The 19,108-nt window shown below is 40.1% G+C and overlaps 1 protein-coding gene across 1 annotated transcript in view; it reads right to left on the bottom strand.

Moving 5' to 3' along the window:
• Positions 1-19,108, bottom strand: part of eys (eyes shut homolog) — a 142,898-nt gene that overhangs the window by 83,789 nt on the left and 40,001 nt on the right. The window contains exons 20-24 of the mRNA XM_070977284.1: positions 18,203-18,316; positions 15,546-15,743; positions 13,830-13,951; positions 8,446-8,567; positions 7,331-7,590 (exon numbers count right to left, since the gene is read on the bottom strand). Of these exons, the coding sequence (XP_070833385.1) occupies positions 7,331-7,590; positions 8,446-8,567; positions 13,830-13,951; positions 15,546-15,743; positions 18,203-18,316 (816 nt within the window). The remainder of the gene's footprint in view (positions 1-7,330; positions 7,591-8,445; positions 8,568-13,829; positions 13,952-15,545; positions 15,744-18,202; positions 18,317-19,108) is intronic.

Here is a 19,108-nt window from a genome sequence, read left to right as displayed (position 1 = left end):
TTATACATTATGCATAAATGTAGACACTAACCTTTCTCACAGTGGGGCATAAGTACTTAACTCACAGTACACTCTGATGTTTTCACCTGTGCCTTTATGTTTACTTGTACTAAACGTTACTTGGTGTAAGATGACTACAGTGCTTAATGAAGGCTCTTTCGTTAATTAAACTCTTTGCAGCCACTGTGCATGACTAATTTGAACTTTGGCCGTGATCATCCATGCTTTTCTACTTATAAAAGCATCCATTGCGTAAAACCAGAAAACAGCAACATGTTCAAAGAGAAGTGAAAAGAGCCATGTGGAACAGCCTGGGTGCAGGTTTGTTGTCTCGGGGGTCTCTACTAAAGACAGCAACCTCCATTAAACACCCTAAAATAATGGAAATACGCGAGCTGGCTCCAATTGTGTGCCTCTGTTACGTATATCATCCACACTTCATAAGCCTGCCACTGTATTCAATTACAAACTCGTTTTAAAATTTGAGTAAATCACTATGTCCTCTCTTAACAGTGTCCTCTACGGGCCAGCTGTCATAATCTAAATGAAAGAGTACTCTCAACTTGATACAAATGCAGATGCACTAAGCTCCATGAGATGCAGTGATTGCTCTGGTGACTGTGTTTTGCTGTGAGTTCTGCCTCTCAGGCTACACACAGGCCGCCTTTAGCCATTTGATTGGTGGAGCTTGCTGGAGCTCTGCGTAGCCTGGCAGCTTAGCCAATAGCAGACACTAATCAGTGATGGAAAAATAAAGAAAAAAGACTTTTATTTACACATGTTTATTAACAGATATGCGTATTTTATGATATAATCCCTATGTAACTGAAACTATGCATTCATATATAGTAAACTCCATGACTTCACTGTGTCATCTGAAACTAGCCCCATGCCCCTACTGTAGCTATGCCACATAAAAGGAGTTTATTCTCTCAACACTGGTTCAACTCCACAGATTTACACAGAGACCATTTGGGTATGTTTACCTGCTGTGAAGCATTCAGGGGTTAAATACCAATATGTTAGAAGCTACTGATGAGAAGAGAATTTTCATGAAGGGAAAACCTCTGACACCACTATGTGCTCATTAATTTGTTTATTTTTTTTCTTCCTCTGACCTTCTTTGATGCAGCTGTTGTTTGGGCAGGTTAAAAGGGTCTCCAAGCTGAAATGAAAGAGAAGAAACACCTTTTGCCCTCAGCAATGGAATATCAGTAGAGTGCTGAAACCTTTACTCACTGAAGGGGCACACTCTCATACCGAGACTGCACTCCTGTTACATTTTAATATTTTGTTGCCTCACTTTCCGAATGTTAGACAAGACACTACTGGATGCGCTTCTCCAAATGGAGCTGTGATTTACATGCTGTGAAATTTGCCTAAAATACAGTATGGTCTTTAACTGCCTCTTGCATGGACCATTATTCTGTGAGAGAGATTTCTTTGAAATATATTCGATCTCAATAATATACTATGAGGGGCATGGATATTGTGAGGGCGTACTTTCACAGTATATTGGTTTAGTTACATTAAACTTAGGTAATGAGTCAAAATACAACACATATTTTCATTTTATAGCTCTATACTGTAAGCCAGTGTCATATAGCCACTCTGCACCCTGACACACAAATAAAGCTCTCATAAATGTTGTTAAATGTCTAATATGAAGCAAGATAGTGAATGTGGTTTGCTTGAAATGAACTGAATGCATAAAGATGATAAGTGCTGAGTGAAGGAAAAAGATCGATACATCTGCCGGGGCATCTGGTTTATAAACTGAGACACATCAACTATAAGTCATATTGTCTCCATCCTCTATAAAAAAGAATAATCGCTTAAAATGAATGCAGCAAGGAGAGACTTTTTCAACACATCTTTGGCAACACATGTTCTCAACACATCTTTTTCAATATCATATTAAGTATGTGTCAGTTCTCTTTTTGGCACGGCTTCACGGTAGCTCATTAACCAACTGTTTGGTAGGACACAATCTCAATCTTGTGGAAGGTGAAGGCTAGTGTAGCATGCCATGCAAATAAAGGGGTTTGTTCTCCATCTGGCCAGGAACACCTCTGGGGATATTCTGAGCCATGGAGACCAAATGGTTTTTGCATGTGAAGGGACCACACAATGTTTCTGAATTAATTCACAATACTGCACTCCACTTCATGCAACAGACCAGAGGCAAACAGACCGTCCCTTTGTCAAATACCTCATGTTTAATGCCAAAATCTACCAATTTGTCACCCAAAACCTGATGAAAAGGTGGTAAAAGGCATAGGCACATTCTGTCCATCCATCCATCCATCCATCCATCCATCCATCCATCCATCCATCCATCCATCCATCATCTATAACTGCTTATCCTTTGGAGGGTTGCAGGGGGTTGGAGCCAATCCCAGCTGACGCTGGGCGAGAGGCGGGGTAACCCTGAACAGTTCATCGCAGGGGGAGGCACATTGTAATACAGATGAAAATGATATACTGTAGCATATTATGAAGTATTTAATAAATCTGAACCATTAAGTGCTACAGTCACATATTGTTCTTTCTATTATGCAAATACAGAAATGTAGGACATTATTTCTTTCAGTCATCAACCCAAACGCCATTTCAAAGGACGGTTGAATAAAAAGGAATGGGACATTGATACACTTTGCTTTCCTCGAAATGTTTTGAGATGTCGTCTGTACATGTCTCGACTGAATTGTCATTGGTTTTACACGGCAGCGGACTGTCTGGTTCATAACCTCAACTATTGTGTACTTTATCCTGAGGTGGCAATCTCTGTTTATCTGACTGTGAGGATTATTTATAATCACGAGATAAAGCTCCATTGTAGTTTTGTATCATTTTGCAGCATTATGAAACTCTTGGATTGTCCTTTGTGTTTCCGTGTCTTCTGGTTGAAGTTGAAATAGTTCAAATGTGTAATCGATTCTATATTTTTATGTACTATAAACACAATCTGAGGCAACAATGTTGACAGTAATAGATAAAAAACATGGTCCTTAGATTTTGGACTGTAAACTAATAATATTCACCATAATAACATCAATAATTTGTAGTTTAAACATCCTAAATCACATTTCGACCAAGAATGTCGCAGTTAGCATGTGCAAACTGCCTTCTGTGCAAGCACTTCAGCAAACTGAGCAAGGACACCTGAGCCTACAGATCGTGTACAGGACTGAGAGTGTAATGTAACTCTGCCTTGTACCGTAATCTGTGTTGAGTGATGCTATGCGTGTTTGTTTCATTTGTTGTGGTTGTCGGCCAGTAACCCTCACCCCAACCTCTACCCTAACTCTCCCATTTTCAGGTTGCTCTTCTATCAGGCTTGGCACTCCCTGCTGAGGCTCCTCATTAAGAGGAAAGTGGAACATCTGTGCTGGTCAGGCAAGATGACTTAGGCCTCCTGGCCAGAGCCTCAGCGGAGAGTCACTGCTAGGAAGAACAAAAACTTCCTACAGGAGCCCTCCACCATCAAGAGAGGATAACTGCTTCCCTTATATTTTCTTTAAAGAAGATTCTTTCAGCTGGCTCTGGTTTTATTCTGGCCTCCAGGTTCTCACAGCATACCTTTGTAGACAAAACTCATTTCCATTGTGGCTGTGTTTTACAAATCCCTTTAATGCGACTCCCAGTAGGCACCTCCTAATGGCTGCCTTTTAGTTCCTGTTGAACTGACGAATAGTAAAGTTGCCACATCACCCGTTTTGTGAGACTGATATAGTCTAGTGAAGTGTCTTGGGGAAACTATGACCACACATTTAGCTTGAAAACACATTCAGCACAGCAAGTTTGAGAAAAAAAAAAGATCATTAAACCCACTGTGAAGGTGCTTATCTTTAATAAAAGACCCCTGTCAACTGCTATCAGATGTTGTTATAAGACTGGCCACGAAAAGTTTGACAGCGACTATCCACTATCACAGTATTACCATTGTCTCCTGGGTATCTGCACATCACAAACCATTGCCTCTCCAGTTAATAACTAGCCAAGAAGTAGCATGTAGCCAGAATCTAAACACAAGACCAGACACAGGAAAAAAAATTGAAGCTTTAAAAACAATACCTAACAACTAAGGTGAACAAGGCAGTCTTTTCTTACTTATGTCTATGTCCTTCACATTCAGCGCATTGGAAAACAATATTCGACAGCAACCATTCTGTTTTGTTGTGTTTTATTTGCAGCATATAAACTAGAGCCGACTGATATGAATTTTTTGAGGCTGCTACTGCACATCATATATATTGTGCAAGAGCCGTAATAATAATAATACTAATATAAAAAAAGAATAATTCTTATAGATTTGGATCCCTTAAATTACTTTTTCTAATGTAAGTCTATGTAATGTGCCTAAAAGTGATGAAAACCTGTGTGTGTGTGTGTGTGTGTGTGTGTGTGTGTGTGTGTGTGTGTGTGTGTGCGTGCACCGACAATATATTGGCTTTGCTTTTTAGCTCAAATATAATATAATATAGGGTGGCACGGTGGAATTAGCAGGTAGTGCGCGTGCCTCACAGCAAGAAGGTCGCCAGTTCGATCCCCGGGCAGGGCCTTTCTGTGTGAAGTTTGCATGTTCTTCCTGTGCATGTGTGGGTTCTCTCCGGTTACTCCGGCTTCCTCCCACAGACCAAAAACATGCTCATTAGGTTAATTGGTGACTCTAAAATTGGCCCTAGGTGTGAGTGTGAATGGTTGTTTGTCTTGTGTGCTGCCCTGCGATCGACTGGCGACCGGTTCAGGGTGTACCCCGCCTCTCACTCGTTGACAGCTGGGATAGGCTCCAGCCCCCTGCAACCCCGAAAGGGATAGGCGGTATAGAAAATGGATGGATGGATAATATATTATAACATAACCTACAATAAATATGCAAAAAATCTCACAACATCTAAATGATGCAATGATCAACAATGACTTCAGGTCGAAATTGGTAAAATAATATATTTCACCTGCACTTCACTAACCCCTGCAACTGCAAACGCACCCCAAGTCTAGACAACTGATGGACTCCATAATAAATCCTCGTTAACAGCACAAACCTTCATGTCTACCCTCAGGCATGTTTCGCCGTGGTGCAGCTGCCATGATTTCCAACTGTGCCCACGTATGAGAGCACACACTGTCTCTATTTGAATGTGGACAATGTGGATTCAACTAAGCTGCAGTTGGAGGACATTTGGGCTGTACAACAATTGTGGACTAGTGCTATAATGTTTTCATTTCATTACTGAGGTTCAGTATCTAAAAGCAAATGAGAGGTTTTGAATTTTAATGCAATTTTGTTGTGCACATAAGCTTGTTTTACTTACATACTACATACTATGGCAGCAGTATGTACTGTATCTTAAGCCAATTACACAACTAAGGTCTGACTAAGACGTACGCCATCCCATTTCATATTAACGCATTAAAATCCTGTCTCTTTAATTCAGCTCATTTTCTCACCCTGCTGCCCCTCTAGCACACAGCATGCAAAGCAGCGAATGAGCACAACTGAATGCCATGGACAAAATGGCTAATTGGTGATTACTTCACAACAAGTTAACCTTGCTAATGTTTACTGTGCGGTGTCCATCTTGAGTGTGGGGGATGAGATTTGTTTATGGCAGTAAATCTGGCAGACACAGGCAGACATATTCTAATTTAATTAGGCCTGGGAATAATGTAAAGCCTACACAATTTCCTTGACAAATAACCTACACTGAATGGTAAATAACAAGTCTGTAAAACTGTTGCACTGGAATCAAGCCATGGGTTGTATAACAGCTCTGTGTTTGTTGAGTAGTAGCTATGTAGGATGGATTTATGGTGAATAATAATGGAGTGTAGTGAGTCACAATGCTTGTGTGAAGTGAAAACGACCAAGCCCACGCAAAGCTCTTGGTGTAATGTATGCAGCCAGCACCTAATTTCCTATTCCTCTCCAAGGAAGCCTTCTGAAACTAACCCAGTCGCTCTATTTATATCTGGCAACATCTTTTCATCTTCATGCTGATAGAGCCATTAGGTACAGCACAACCCTATAGCATCTTAACCTGCTCCCTGATAAGTCTGAATGTTAAAACACATCATTTATAATTCCTAAGATGTGAGGTGGAACTTCCTACCAGTTTATTTTCAACAAAGTAAGTGGTCATTTCCAAGGCTCCATCACTTAAATGTTGCATTTTTACAAAGCTGACAGGGCTTGTGGATTGAATATAGACAGTGGAGAAGTGAATATAACAAACTCTTTCACTGTGAAAATGTGTTATTTAAGTCCAACGTCACAGGCCTGAATTCAAGCTGACCACTTGAAACAGCCATTTCTTAATTCATTAAAAGGCTGGTGGCACATACCTACAAATGACGTACCAGAGGAGCACTAAATTCTGCTTTGTTTGAACATGCTTTTAGGTGAAAGGACATTGTTAGTGAGCAAGGATACCAATTTATACATGAAACATGAAACTGCATGTTGCTCATGGGTCTGTTGGGCTTTGTTAGTTTGGATTTCTTAGATGGCTTCCTAGTGTAACCTCCTAGTATAATTAGATATTTGCTGTCAATCTACAGAAGAGTTTGATGTTGATTTCAGCAGGGTTCTGCAAGGTACTATTTCTATAAATAAGCATCATATGAGGAGGCACTATATAATGCATACACACTGAGGATACAGATCAGTATGTCGAACACTAGCAGCTGATTCACCATGAACTGGAAATAGAAATAGTTTGGTGTATTGGTTATTTAAAGTCATCAGGAGAAGTCAAAACAAGGTAAAGTTGGCAAGTTGGCAAGCTGTTCTCATAATGAGTAAAAAGGCCAAAAGTCACCCTTGTCTGGCTCTGTAAAAACCCAAGAAATGTCTTGCAATCAATACAACACCAACTTTTTGGCAAGGCAGATTTGATCATTATGCTAACCACCCTCTTTAAACCACGGCCAGCCAATGACCAGATTCCAGCTACATGGACTACTGTAGGAAGACATTCACTCTTTTTTTCAGAGGTGTCAGGAGTCCAGGTCAACATATGACTCATGCACTAGGAAATAACATTAAGTGTCTCTGTTGAAAGCTCATACATTTGAGTGAAGACACAAATGATGGCAACGTGTGACAGGAATATTTTTCATCTTCCTTTGCTAGAACCCCTTGATCTATGACGTACATGTTGATTCATTTCTGAAATTGTGTTTTTTGTGATTCGCAAGTGGTGATTGTGTATGCACTACACAGTAACCTATCAAACAAAATGGTATATTTACAGTTGAAAAGTGGATTGAAAGAGAAATAAAAACAGGACCATTTGTACGAGGCTGTGGCAGTGTGTTCTCTCACCAGCTGGGCATCTGCAGGAGGCTGTTCCATTGGAGCGTGTCAGGCAGGTGGAGTTGTTCAGGCAGGGATTGTGTAGAGGGTCGCAGGGGTCATAAGGCTGGTTGCACAAGGGGCCACTGAAGAAGGGGGGACAGGTGCAGGAGAACTCCCCAGGTACGTCTGACTCCTGACACTCAGCTCCGTTTAGACAGGGTCCAGAGTCACACTCATTCACGTCCTCACCGCAGTCCACACCTGTCCAGCCCGGGGAGCACAAACACCTCGGATACACCAGAGAGGACATAAGGCACCGTCATTTTGGAATAAATTAAAGTGAATCATATATAAATAAAGAATTGTTTAGAAGTTTACTTAGGGTAAAGAGTGTCATTCTCTCTGGGACAATGTGCTAAAAATGGATATAGCAGCAGCACGGTGGGGTGCTGCAAATAAACTACCACATGGCACATACTTTTTTAAAATTCAAATGATCCACAGGACACATTTTTCTGCAAAACAAGTACACAGTGCGCACGCATTGGCACTGCACTCCTGGATCCTTGTGTGCGACCGTGCAGGGAATTTACAGGTTAATTGAACCACTGGTCAGAGCATCTTTTCATTCTGGACAGCTGAATGTAGGACACAGGAGGTTAGAGCACTGAGTGGGGATTTAATGGAAATGTATGCGTGCTAGACACAGAGAGAGACGGGGACAGAAAAACACAGAGAGAACCAGAGTGTGTGTGAGTCTGAAGTAGCTGCTCTTAAGGCAGGTGAATATTCCACTTGGTGGCAGTGAGTACCCGGGCACTACCAACCACTCCACCTTGCATTCCTTTTCATCCTCCAACTTTTCCACCTGAAGCAGTTTTACGTCTCCCCAGCGAGAAGGGGGGCATTAGCTGATGCAGATACACCAGCTTTTCCCTCCAATGAGTCACAGATCCCCTGAAACCTTTTCATGCTGTGAGCCATTGATTGACTCATTTGTTTTACCTGCCATCTGCAATTCATTATCTCTGCTGCCCGTGGAAGGACATATTGCTATCTCTGAACGGCTTCTTTTTCTGCATTTATTAAGTGACTGATGCACCTCGTGAGGACAGTGCCCTCAAGCCAGCACGCACACCTACTTGTAGCTGTTGAGAAGGTCTGTGCAGGTGGCGTTGTTTTTGCAGGGCTGCGATAAACATTCATCAATTTCTTGTTGGCAGAACTCCCCCTCCCAGCCGGAATGACACACACACTCATAACTCTGCAATACAAAAAAAAAGAAGCCGTACTAGATTAACACTGACATATAGTGACACATAATATCTGCACTTGTCTTGCTCGAGTCGAGGTATTTCTAATGATAATACACGTCATTAAAGACACCGTCTAATGAAAATGAGCATCTTGGAACTGCAGTGTACCAATGATGTCTCACAAAAATACATTCAGACAGCCAGGGTTTCATAGGTGACATATCTAAAGAATCAATCCTGTCAACGTTCAAGGTGAGGCTACGGTGAAATGAGGGGTATCGGAGGAGAAGTCTATTTTCTGAGCTAAGTTGCACTGTTTTTCCAAATGATAGCAGAGATGTGTTCTGTTTTTGGTTGCAAAGTTGCAAAAAGGAGAATTGGTGAGGCTTCATATATTATGAAAGGATCTGGAAATCCAAGAGCCAAAGTTAGCCTTACAAGTTAGATGATGATTCATGTCAAATGCTGACGGGACACTTTATATCGCTTGAGGGTGTTGATGAAGAAAGCCACAGCAGACGTTACTCATAACAGTTTGTTAGATAGCTGAGCTGCTGATGAGGTTTGTGATTTTGAAGAGCAGAGTCGAAGGTGCAGGCAAACAGCGGAGGGGCGGGTGGAGACAGAGGCGGGGACTACTTAGATCCGCACATACAACGTGGTGCCAAAGGTGGAGAGTTACATCTAAGCCAATTTAAGGCATGAAGAGATTTTTTTCATAGAAAAACTTGTAAATATGTAATTATGATAAGTTTTTAGGGGTTTAAATGAGAGAAACTTTAAAATATACCTAAAAAAGGACTACATATAGATATGGTGCTGTTAATTAAGCTGCTATGGAGCATTCAGAGAGAATTCTTGCTTATCACATTCTTGCTTGTTACATTTTAGTAAACAAACGGTGCATTGCTTAATATACATGATTAAATACATCTCAATTTTCTCAAAAATACTGCAGAATAAAACCTCCCACTCACGAAAAGATCTTTCCTGTGGAAATCTGTTTAAAGTGTGGCAGAGTCATGCTTGTCTTAAATTTTCACATTACTGTTATGCAAATGTATTCCTTCTACCACCCACCTGCTGGATAATATACAAGCCTGTTTTTTTCTTGCCATTCAAGGTATATGGTACAAGCCTTTATCAAGCATACAATATCACCACTGCATATTTTGCGTGGAAAGGAATTTCTGCTAATGTTAAATATGTCATATTTAGACCTGTAAGAATTTATTCCTATAACCAGTGAATATGCTGTTTCTACTGTACATTAAGAAACAGATTTATATACAGCTCCTACCTTTGCTTTCTTTTTTTATTTTTCTGCCTTCCATTCAGAGCAGTATGCGGAACGCTCGTCCTTTATTCTATCATTGCAATCTGCATTATGATAATTAATCACGGCACCACAGATGCATGGTTTGTTGTCTGTTAGTTTCCAAGGTAGCAGTTTCATTTAATTTTCTCTGTGCATATAGAATGAATGCAGTCATATGGTCAAGGATTTTTCAGGAGTCCTCACTGCCAACATCCTGGCTAAAGGTCCCGGGTGCTGCTGGTTGAATGCATGCTAATCTGTATTTCATACACTGGAGGGGTGCCGTTAAACTTTGTCTGATATAATTTGTACACTGTGGGCCCTATGGTGGTGGGGGGAAAATGCCGTCATCTCATGATAAATTAGATACCTCCAGGAGACTCCAATTCCTTACCCCTGGCAATAGAACATAATCTCATTTTTGCTGCTAAGTCACCTTCAGGGACTGCAATTCTCCAAAATAAGCTAAAGCTCTGTGGGACAAAATGTTCAGAGAGAGAAATAGCTGCACTGTAAACAAGAACTATGTGAAGGGGTTTCCAAAAACTGTCCCTATTTGAATAATGAGTTGAGAAAAATATATATATAATGGCAAAACAGAGAACAGTATGACTGTACTGGCTGAGATTTCATTATATCGCTCATATCACACCCGATTCACTTATTACGCAGTGTCCTTTCATCTGGAGTGTTTAGTTTATCCCAGAAAATTACACTGAATTGTCTAGCCGGGATTCTGTGCTGGGACAATTTTTAAACCTTATCACAGAATTTATTCATTTTATTCACTATTTCATGATATAATAGGTATGCACCGATACTAATATCAATATAAAGTGTCAGGTCTGATACTGTGCTCATGTACTAGTAATTGTAATCATAAAAGTACTCTGACACATTGGTACCTTTACCTTTTTACGGTAATGTGGCATTAACCTCTCATCAGTTGAGCAGGTAGGAGGAGGAGAAGCATTGTCAGCAGATTGGAGATATTTTAGGTTAAGAGATGCTGACAAGAGTAGAGCCGGCTGCTCTACTAAATTGTTAAGAGGAGAGGTGAAAAGTAGCTCCTTTAACACAAGCAATCTGATAAAACATCTACAAAACCAACACAACGCAGAGCACAATGAGTTTGCTAATGATAGCAGTGGGAAACAGCAACAAACAACTTTGCAGCAAACGCTGGAGAATCGAGAGAAATTGCCAACCCACGGGCGGTAAAAATAACAGAAGCTCTTAACCAGTATGTTGCTTTTGATGACCAGCCACTGTCGTACATAATATGGGATTTCTGGGGCTGAGATCTGAGATTCCCAGTCGTCAAACATCAAGCAGAAGCAGGCTCTGGGAATATTTTGGTCTGAGTATGAGCTCCCTGAGAATCTCTCCGCTCACTAGTGGACACTTCTGGAAAAGACTCTGTATGTTTGGGCTCCATTTGAGCAGCCAGCATGAAGAGTGAGCTCTTCCAATGCTTTGGAATCAGATGAGATTCATGCTGTGACAGAGACTTTTGACCAAAGAAACAGGCGATGCTGCCAAGAGACGCTCCACTGACATAGAAAAAAACCCTACTACACTGCAACTGTACTCCAAGGTGAAGTGTCTGTCTGTCTGTCTGTCTGTCTGTCTGTCTGTCTGTCTGTCTGTCTGTCTGTCTATTAGTACCAATATGTGTACTGATATCTGTATCAGAAAGCACCACATCATTTAGTCAAGTAGGACATGTTCCTGGACCAACATTACAATCAACCAATCACAGTCCTCTGACATCATCAGCGTGCTGCTCCAGTGGTTCTCTCAAAATTCAGAAGTCCACTAGATTTTCCAAACTGAAGTTTCTACAAATGAGCAATGTCTTCACAAAAACTGAATAAAATCTTGAACAGCATGTCTATAAGTCATTCATTTTTTATCTTTATAGTCTAGGACCTACCTAGAGCTGTAGGCAAATGTCCTACTTGGCTAAATCACGTCAGAAACTACACAAATGTAAGTACTTGTACTTGGTTTGGAGAAAAAAAAGTGGTGTCTGTGTATGTCTAATATAATATAGCAAGGAAAAAGGAGCATTTGTCCAACAGTATTCCACTTTCATAAAACAAACATGACTTGATAACCACATAAGAGCGTGCCAGTTTGCTTCAGGTAGTGCTTTTGAACACAAGAGGGGGAAACAAAATTTGTTTGTTCACAAATTAAAACGTAAAATTACAACATGTTGGCTTTGAAACCTCAAAGCATGGTTTAACAATCCATAGTCTGGTTTTAAGCATTTTTGACCATTAAAAAAAGTTCAGTGCCACAAATTGAAAACATAACATTTGGTTTTGAAAATCTCATAATTAAAAAATAATAATAATAATAATAAATGAGAAATGATAATAAAAGGTTAAATGTTTGGTGTTAAAACTTTAGAAAAAAATCATTTGTGTTGTTCTACAATTAATAGCGGAAAAGTTCTGTAGCTGTCACCCTGTATGTCTGCAGGGTTCTGCGGGCTCACAACTGAAGCGTGCTCTTTTTATTAAATAGATCTCATCTTTCTTGCATAGATTATGCACTCTTGTTCAAGAACACAGACTTATTCTAAACCAAAACATTAGGTCTAGGCTATACACCAGAAGTTATCTGTCTTTGTCAAATGAAAAAAACAGCACAAAACCAAAGACTTTATCTATGACACATCTGTTTCACTACTGCAATCTGTTAGCAAATAAGCAGCTGTTGGGAAAAAGCCCCTGGTACTCATTGCACAGTTTGTGAGCAGCATTCAGCTCCCAAGGCCTTTTTGCAGCTGCAGATCAATGTTATTTGCTTAAAAAACACTTGAATAACTACAGCAGTAGAGCTGCGCCTTGCAAAAAGAAAGTCTTAAAATGTTCCTTTAAACCCAACGGTGTGCATTTGTAGAAACGCCACCAGTAGAGAAGGGCCAGCACACTTGGAATAAAATCTACTCAGAAGAAGTCATTTACAAAATCACTTTATGGTTGATGCACAATTTACAGCCTAAATTTCACAAACTAAATTTTCATTTATCATTTTAACAAGCATTTGTAGAAAATCAACTCAGCCCTGCAGCTACAAGACAAGCCCATCTTGTTCATCCTACGTAAACATCCCACCACTGTCGTCCAATCCAAAGTCTTCTAAATTAGCTTAGCTACGACTGTTTAAGATGTGGCTAATGAGCTGTACGGACTATATAAAAATGATTAAACAAAAATATAAAATAAAAACTATGGTGCTCTTGTTTTATGATACACTCTATACATTAATCCTAAAGATTAGTAAGCAAATGACAATAAAAATATTAATTGTTTTGGCTATCTACTTGCGAAAAACCACATTCTGTTCAAAAGCTGGACACTTTAGTGAACATGCATTTCATGTTTAATACACCCATTGCAAACTGTGGTTTTGACAACCTTTTGGTCATTGTAGCACATTTCAGCTCAGAAGGCATAAAACGCATAATTGGCATGATTTGTCTCTTAGGAGATATAATAATGAGCTGCATTCATTAGTAATTTCCTGCTCCTATCTGGTCTCACCCAGACACTTGAAACTTGGGACATATTTGCACCTCCTTTTTTCCAATGAGACCAGTAAAGTCTGCCACATCTGCCTACAATATATAGAACCCAGAGCCATGTTGCCATATTTCAGTCTTTTTAAAAATACACCACTATTCATGTGGTAGCACAGTTGTTAATATCTTACTGCAATAGATGTGCTTTCAAACATTAACTGCATGACAGGTAATAGACAGTGTCTTATGTGAGTCAGGTCCTGTCAACATTTTATGATAAACTGTAATGTTTGAAATGAGTTATCAACTGCAGTGATTTACAGGACGTTGGGCTGTTTTAAAGGCTCTCAAAAGCCATTATATCAGTTATACTGCCAAACAAAAACAAACAAAAAAAAAAAAAACGTGTCTACTTACCAGATGGAGGTCCTTACATATTGAGTTGGTACTGCACATACTGTTCACACAGTCATCAATGTCTTGCTCACATCTCAGCCCAGCATAACCAGGATTGCAAAGGCAGTAAAAGCCGTCTACAACTGAAACAAAATCAGTGGGACAGTTACAGCACCTTGCATCATAAATTAATTCTCTCAGCTCTCAGAAGGTCCTGTTAATGTGCTACATATCTGTACAGGTAAGTGCTGATTATGAGCATAAAGCACATTCACCACTGTGAATTCATCTTTTTAATGGATATGACCGTGAAAATAAACGGCTTGTGCTGTATCACCCCAACATGTTGTTGCTAAATCCATGTTACCTCCTCCTGCATCAGTCTGACAGATTCTGACACTCTAACCATCTTCAAATGAACCTGTCTGCAATGGCCATTCAGTCCTCTTTTCTCCTACTACTTTCCTCGTCCCCCGTCTGTACTTATCCCACTCGTTCTCAATGAAAGCCTGAAAGCCCAGTCATTTGTTTTCACACTCTCAACACACTTGCAACACACTGAATGAGGCGGAAAGAGTTGCAACAGAGGGAGAGAGCCCATTTCAGGGCCATTCTTTATTCAGATGTTACAAATGTGCCAATTTCTTCCATCAGAAGTTAGATTCTCCCACGTCTAATAATCCATTCCTTCCTCTCTTTAATTATTAATGACGTTGAAGCGGGATGCATCATTCTGTTTCTCCAACACAACACTGGTGTACAGGCAGCCAGTGACAGAGGTAATTGCAGTTCTTACAGGAGTGAATTTATTACTTCCCCAGTCAGGGTCCCAGGATTCTTCATTATCCCAAAGATTTACCACGTAATCTATGCTGTCACTCTGTCTTGGTGCGTGTAGCTGCTATTACTCTCATTAAATGCTTTAGGTCCTGGGTGGCAGCAGCATTACTCATCTCAGCCACTGTAGCTATGCAGTGCTCTCCCTGGTGGCTGGCTGGCTGCTGCTGAGCGCCGGCCAATAGGTCCTAGAGGCCTGCCTCACTAACCTAAGGTGAACTGGCTGCTCTCAAGATGAGTCAAAACAGCTGGCCGAGGTGTACTGGAGCACAGTGAAGGATAGGATACTCTTAGATACAGTAGTGATCCACGGCTGTCACTGTTTCGTTCCGGCAAAAACCAGCTGAAGCAACACTGGCAGGATTTGTTCAGATGCCATGAAGGCTGGAACTTCATACTACAACACAAATATTTTTGTAACTGAGAGATATCTGATTTGACTTCACAGTAAATATATATATTGCAATCACTGACCAACAGGTGATAAATGATCCTTAACTTTGGACGTTTATTTTGATCAATGAGTTTTTAATCAATATGCCAGAGATGGAATACACAGGGCTAAAATCTTATCAGACAACCACAGGAGGAAAAATAATATTCTGCCTTGAGCTTCGATTGTATTAATTTTGTCATTCATCATCCATTAGTCAAATCACAACGCAACATTGATTAATTGATTTCCTTTTACAGTTACATTAAGGAACTAATCAAGCCTACTCCAGCAGGTAATATCAGATGGAATAACTCCACTCGTAACACCCTTATTAGCTGCAATGGTGACCCAATTGAAAACTTGCTGTCAGACTGCAAGTGAGCAAAACAAAATTTGACATAGCCACCGTGTGTGCGTGTGTGTGTGTTTTAGTAAGCATGTTGGCAAGATTGGCTGTTTCTTACCATCATAGCAGAAGCCGTGAAAACAGGGGCTGGAACTGCACTCATCCACATTGATTTCACAGCGGGGGCCAGTGAAGCCCCGGCGACAGTGACAGCGGAAACCCAAAGGGAAATGGTCCTGATCCAACTCCTCCACACACACTGCGCCATTCTCGCACGGATTACTGGCCTCACAGGGTAAGAACTCACAATTATGACCTGGGGTGAGGCAAAGAAACACACGTTGGAGGACAATCCAGCCGACGACAATCTGTGTAGAAGTACAATGGAAATGTTAACCTGGGGATGTAAAAGATTAAGCTCATACTGTGTCTGTTACTATTACTCTTTCCCCAGGCAGCAGAGATCTAATTAAAACAGAATGTAAACGAGCAAAATGATAAACACAAATGACCAGAATATTTGCAATCATGGATTCCTCACAGATACTGTACAGTCAAACACTCAGGACGCTGTGCATTTCAGAACTGTTAAAGCTAACACTCAGAGTTTTGATTTCTTCCATTTCTGTGTCTGAACAAAGGCAATGAAGTTGAATCTGATTGGCGGTCATGCTCCATGCTGATTTAAAACATGGCCAATTGCATTCAGTACATAGTGGTGAGACTAAACTAAAATACTTACCATGATAAATACACCTGCTAAACATCTCCAAATTAGCATTGTGAGCATGTTAGCAAGCTCATGCACTGCTATGCCTAAGCCTCACCACCAGTTACGGGTGGTGTATCTAGTTGTATCATCTGTTTTCAGTTGAGCCGACAAGATGAAGTGACCATTTCAATTCAGGACCAGGCAATATGTTCAGGAATATGTGATAGTAAAGCTCCATGAAGCAATATTTGGATAGAAACACTGAAATGACTCTCTGTAGTACGAAAGGGGTGCTAGGCCAATCTCAATGAGAATCAACAACAGAGCTGGAGTGCAACAACGTTTCCACTGCCAAGACCCTTGTTTTAGGATTATCACTCTTGTACTGTGGCTACCCACCATTTGGAGACACTAAAGAACAATATATGCAGTGTGTGTATACAGACTGGGAGAACGAGTGGAAGTAGCATTGTGTTTTAAATCAAAGACAAAAGAATTTCCATTTGCTTTAGACACACTTTGCTTCTCAGATGTGTGGTCTCTAATGAGGAAGATGGATGAGGTGCTGATTGAGTTTAACAACAACATGGAAGAAACCAAGTGATTTGTGCAGATTGAGACTGAAAACTGAATATTGTGATTTACTTTGCTACATAGTACATACTGTGTCCTTTTGCTTTAATGTTTAAGACAGACAATGAAACAGAAATTGTTATAGATTCACAGCTCATTGGCACTCGGAGGCATATTGTGTCTAAGAGTATACTTATATTTGGATTTATTAATAATTTCTTTTAACTTTGACTATGGAAAGTAAGCACATCATGGCGTGGTCTCTACCGTGCCTTATTGAAGGGTTAGACTGATATAGGTAAGTCCCATTTCTGCTGCATTTCCTATAGTCCTTTGAATTAAAGCTGAAGACTTCCATTGTCATTTTCTTTAGGGCTCTGAATCTCCTTATGCTGTCAGTGTGTCTTTGAAGTGGCTTTTTGTAATTTCCATGTGCCTTTTTCAAGAGTCATTTCCTCCTGGCCATTCTGCTGTAAAGCCTAGATTTGTGAAGTGCTGCCCCGACTGTTGTCCTTGCAGGAAGATCTCATAGCCAACGAGCTCATTAGATCTGTCGGAGAGGTCCTTGAGTTTTTTGACCAAGGTCCTTCTTGACTGGTTGCTCAGTTGGTTATCATGAGTGTGTCTAGGAAGAGCCGAGATGGATGTTTTTACATTTATTCATGACGGAGCCTTTTGTTCTCCCCAGAAATCCCACTTCAAGAATTTTAACTTCATGGTAGAGTTTCCTCTCCAACACGCACAGATAACGGTGGCATTTTTAATAAAGACAAACAGCTTCTGTTTTGCTGTAAAATCATATTCAGAAAATTGCAGTCATTACCAATACTGGACATCAACAAGCTGTGCCAACAACTAAACATCATAAATCAATTTTTTATGTTTGATTATGTTTTTTCTGTCCAAGTACAGGTGGCATACTGCCAGTTTAATCCTAAATCCTAAAATAATAACCCACTGATAATTAAATAATGCACGCTGCAATATGCTATCATTATTGTGCACAAACATAGTAAATTAAACACATAAATTAGACGTGAGACAAGATTTTAATGATAGAGTGTTTTAACTTTGATTAACTAGTGATGGCCATTATTAAAACTAGATGCATGTTTCGGCTACAAACTGTGCTCATTCATTAAACCCAGAGCTTCTCCCCATCTCCTCGTCTCTTGTAAAATTAGAGAAAATAAATGTGAGTCTGGAAATTAGCACGAATCACCCATCAGCATGTTTCTCCCGTTGATATGTGATGATAATACCATACAGACTCTCTGACTGAACAATGGAAATTGTCATTTGTGTGGCAGAAGCCAGTATCAAAGCTCACATGTCACTAATTGCTCAAGTTTTCTTCATTTAATCACAGGTAGCAAATGAAGATGTACCGTTTTGTTAAGACATGTGAAGTGAGTTCAGACAGGTGAAAATAATAGTATGTGAAGTTAATTAACTTTGCTTTTTGTCCCCATTCCCTCAGTGCTCATTACCTTTAAATGGAGCCACACATTGGCAGAAGTAATTACCAGGCTGGTCAATGCAAGTGGCTCCATTCTTGCAGGGAGATGAAGCACACTCATCAATGTCAAGTTCACACTTTGTACCTTTGACAGAAAAGAACACAGATTGATAGATATGTTATATCCAAGGGTCACCGACATAAAGTTGGCAGTTCTAAAACAGTCAATGTTTAGATGACAGAACGCTGTCAGTGTTGTAGATTGTCCTACAAGCTTGTTAACATCACTTCAGAACAGGAGGTGAACGTGTTAAATAAACAATATAAACCTGAAGTAATTGGGTCAGGGTTCTTCTGTATGTGTATATCACACATACAGAGGATGGGGAAGCTGCACTCTAGTGCTGAATACAGCTATAAAACCTGAGAGGGCTCCCTATGGTGCTGCAACATGGAATCAAACAGCAAAGAATATCCTCACAGCAAGACCTCCATTTCAGAATTAATGTCTGAACATTCAAAAAAGTTTTCTTTAACGTATCATTCAGGGAGATAAAAAAGGACAGCGCTGCAACCACTTTCACTGTACTGTGAATCCTGCTCTGTGGGAATTATTAGCAATTATTAGGAAACTGTTGCTGTGTTTGGTCTTTCCACATGGAAATACATCATCTTTCTAGTAGAGTCATTACTCATCTTTGTACTCTTAACATTGCCATCACAGCTCCACAAGTAAGGAAATATTTAAATAATAAATTAGAATAATTATGCAAGTATTCAACTGCTGTACAATTAAGAGAAAGTGTTGACTCCTCTTTACACGAAAAATATCTGATGCATCATTTATAAATAAGGATACGACTGCCTCAATGTGGGTTTTTTTTTTTTTTTGGCGACAGACAAAAAAATACAAATAAACCTTTTCCAAATGTAGGTC

Source organism: Chaetodon trifascialis, chromosome 13, assembly GCF_039877785.1.
Source record: "Chaetodon trifascialis isolate fChaTrf1 chromosome 13, fChaTrf1.hap1, whole genome shotgun sequence".
NCBI classification, from domain to species: domain Eukaryota; kingdom Metazoa; phylum Chordata; class Actinopteri; order Chaetodontiformes; family Chaetodontidae; genus Chaetodon; species Chaetodon trifascialis.
The sequence above is the reverse complement of the archived record's forward strand: the minus strand, read 5'-3'. Positions and strand labels throughout refer to the sequence as shown.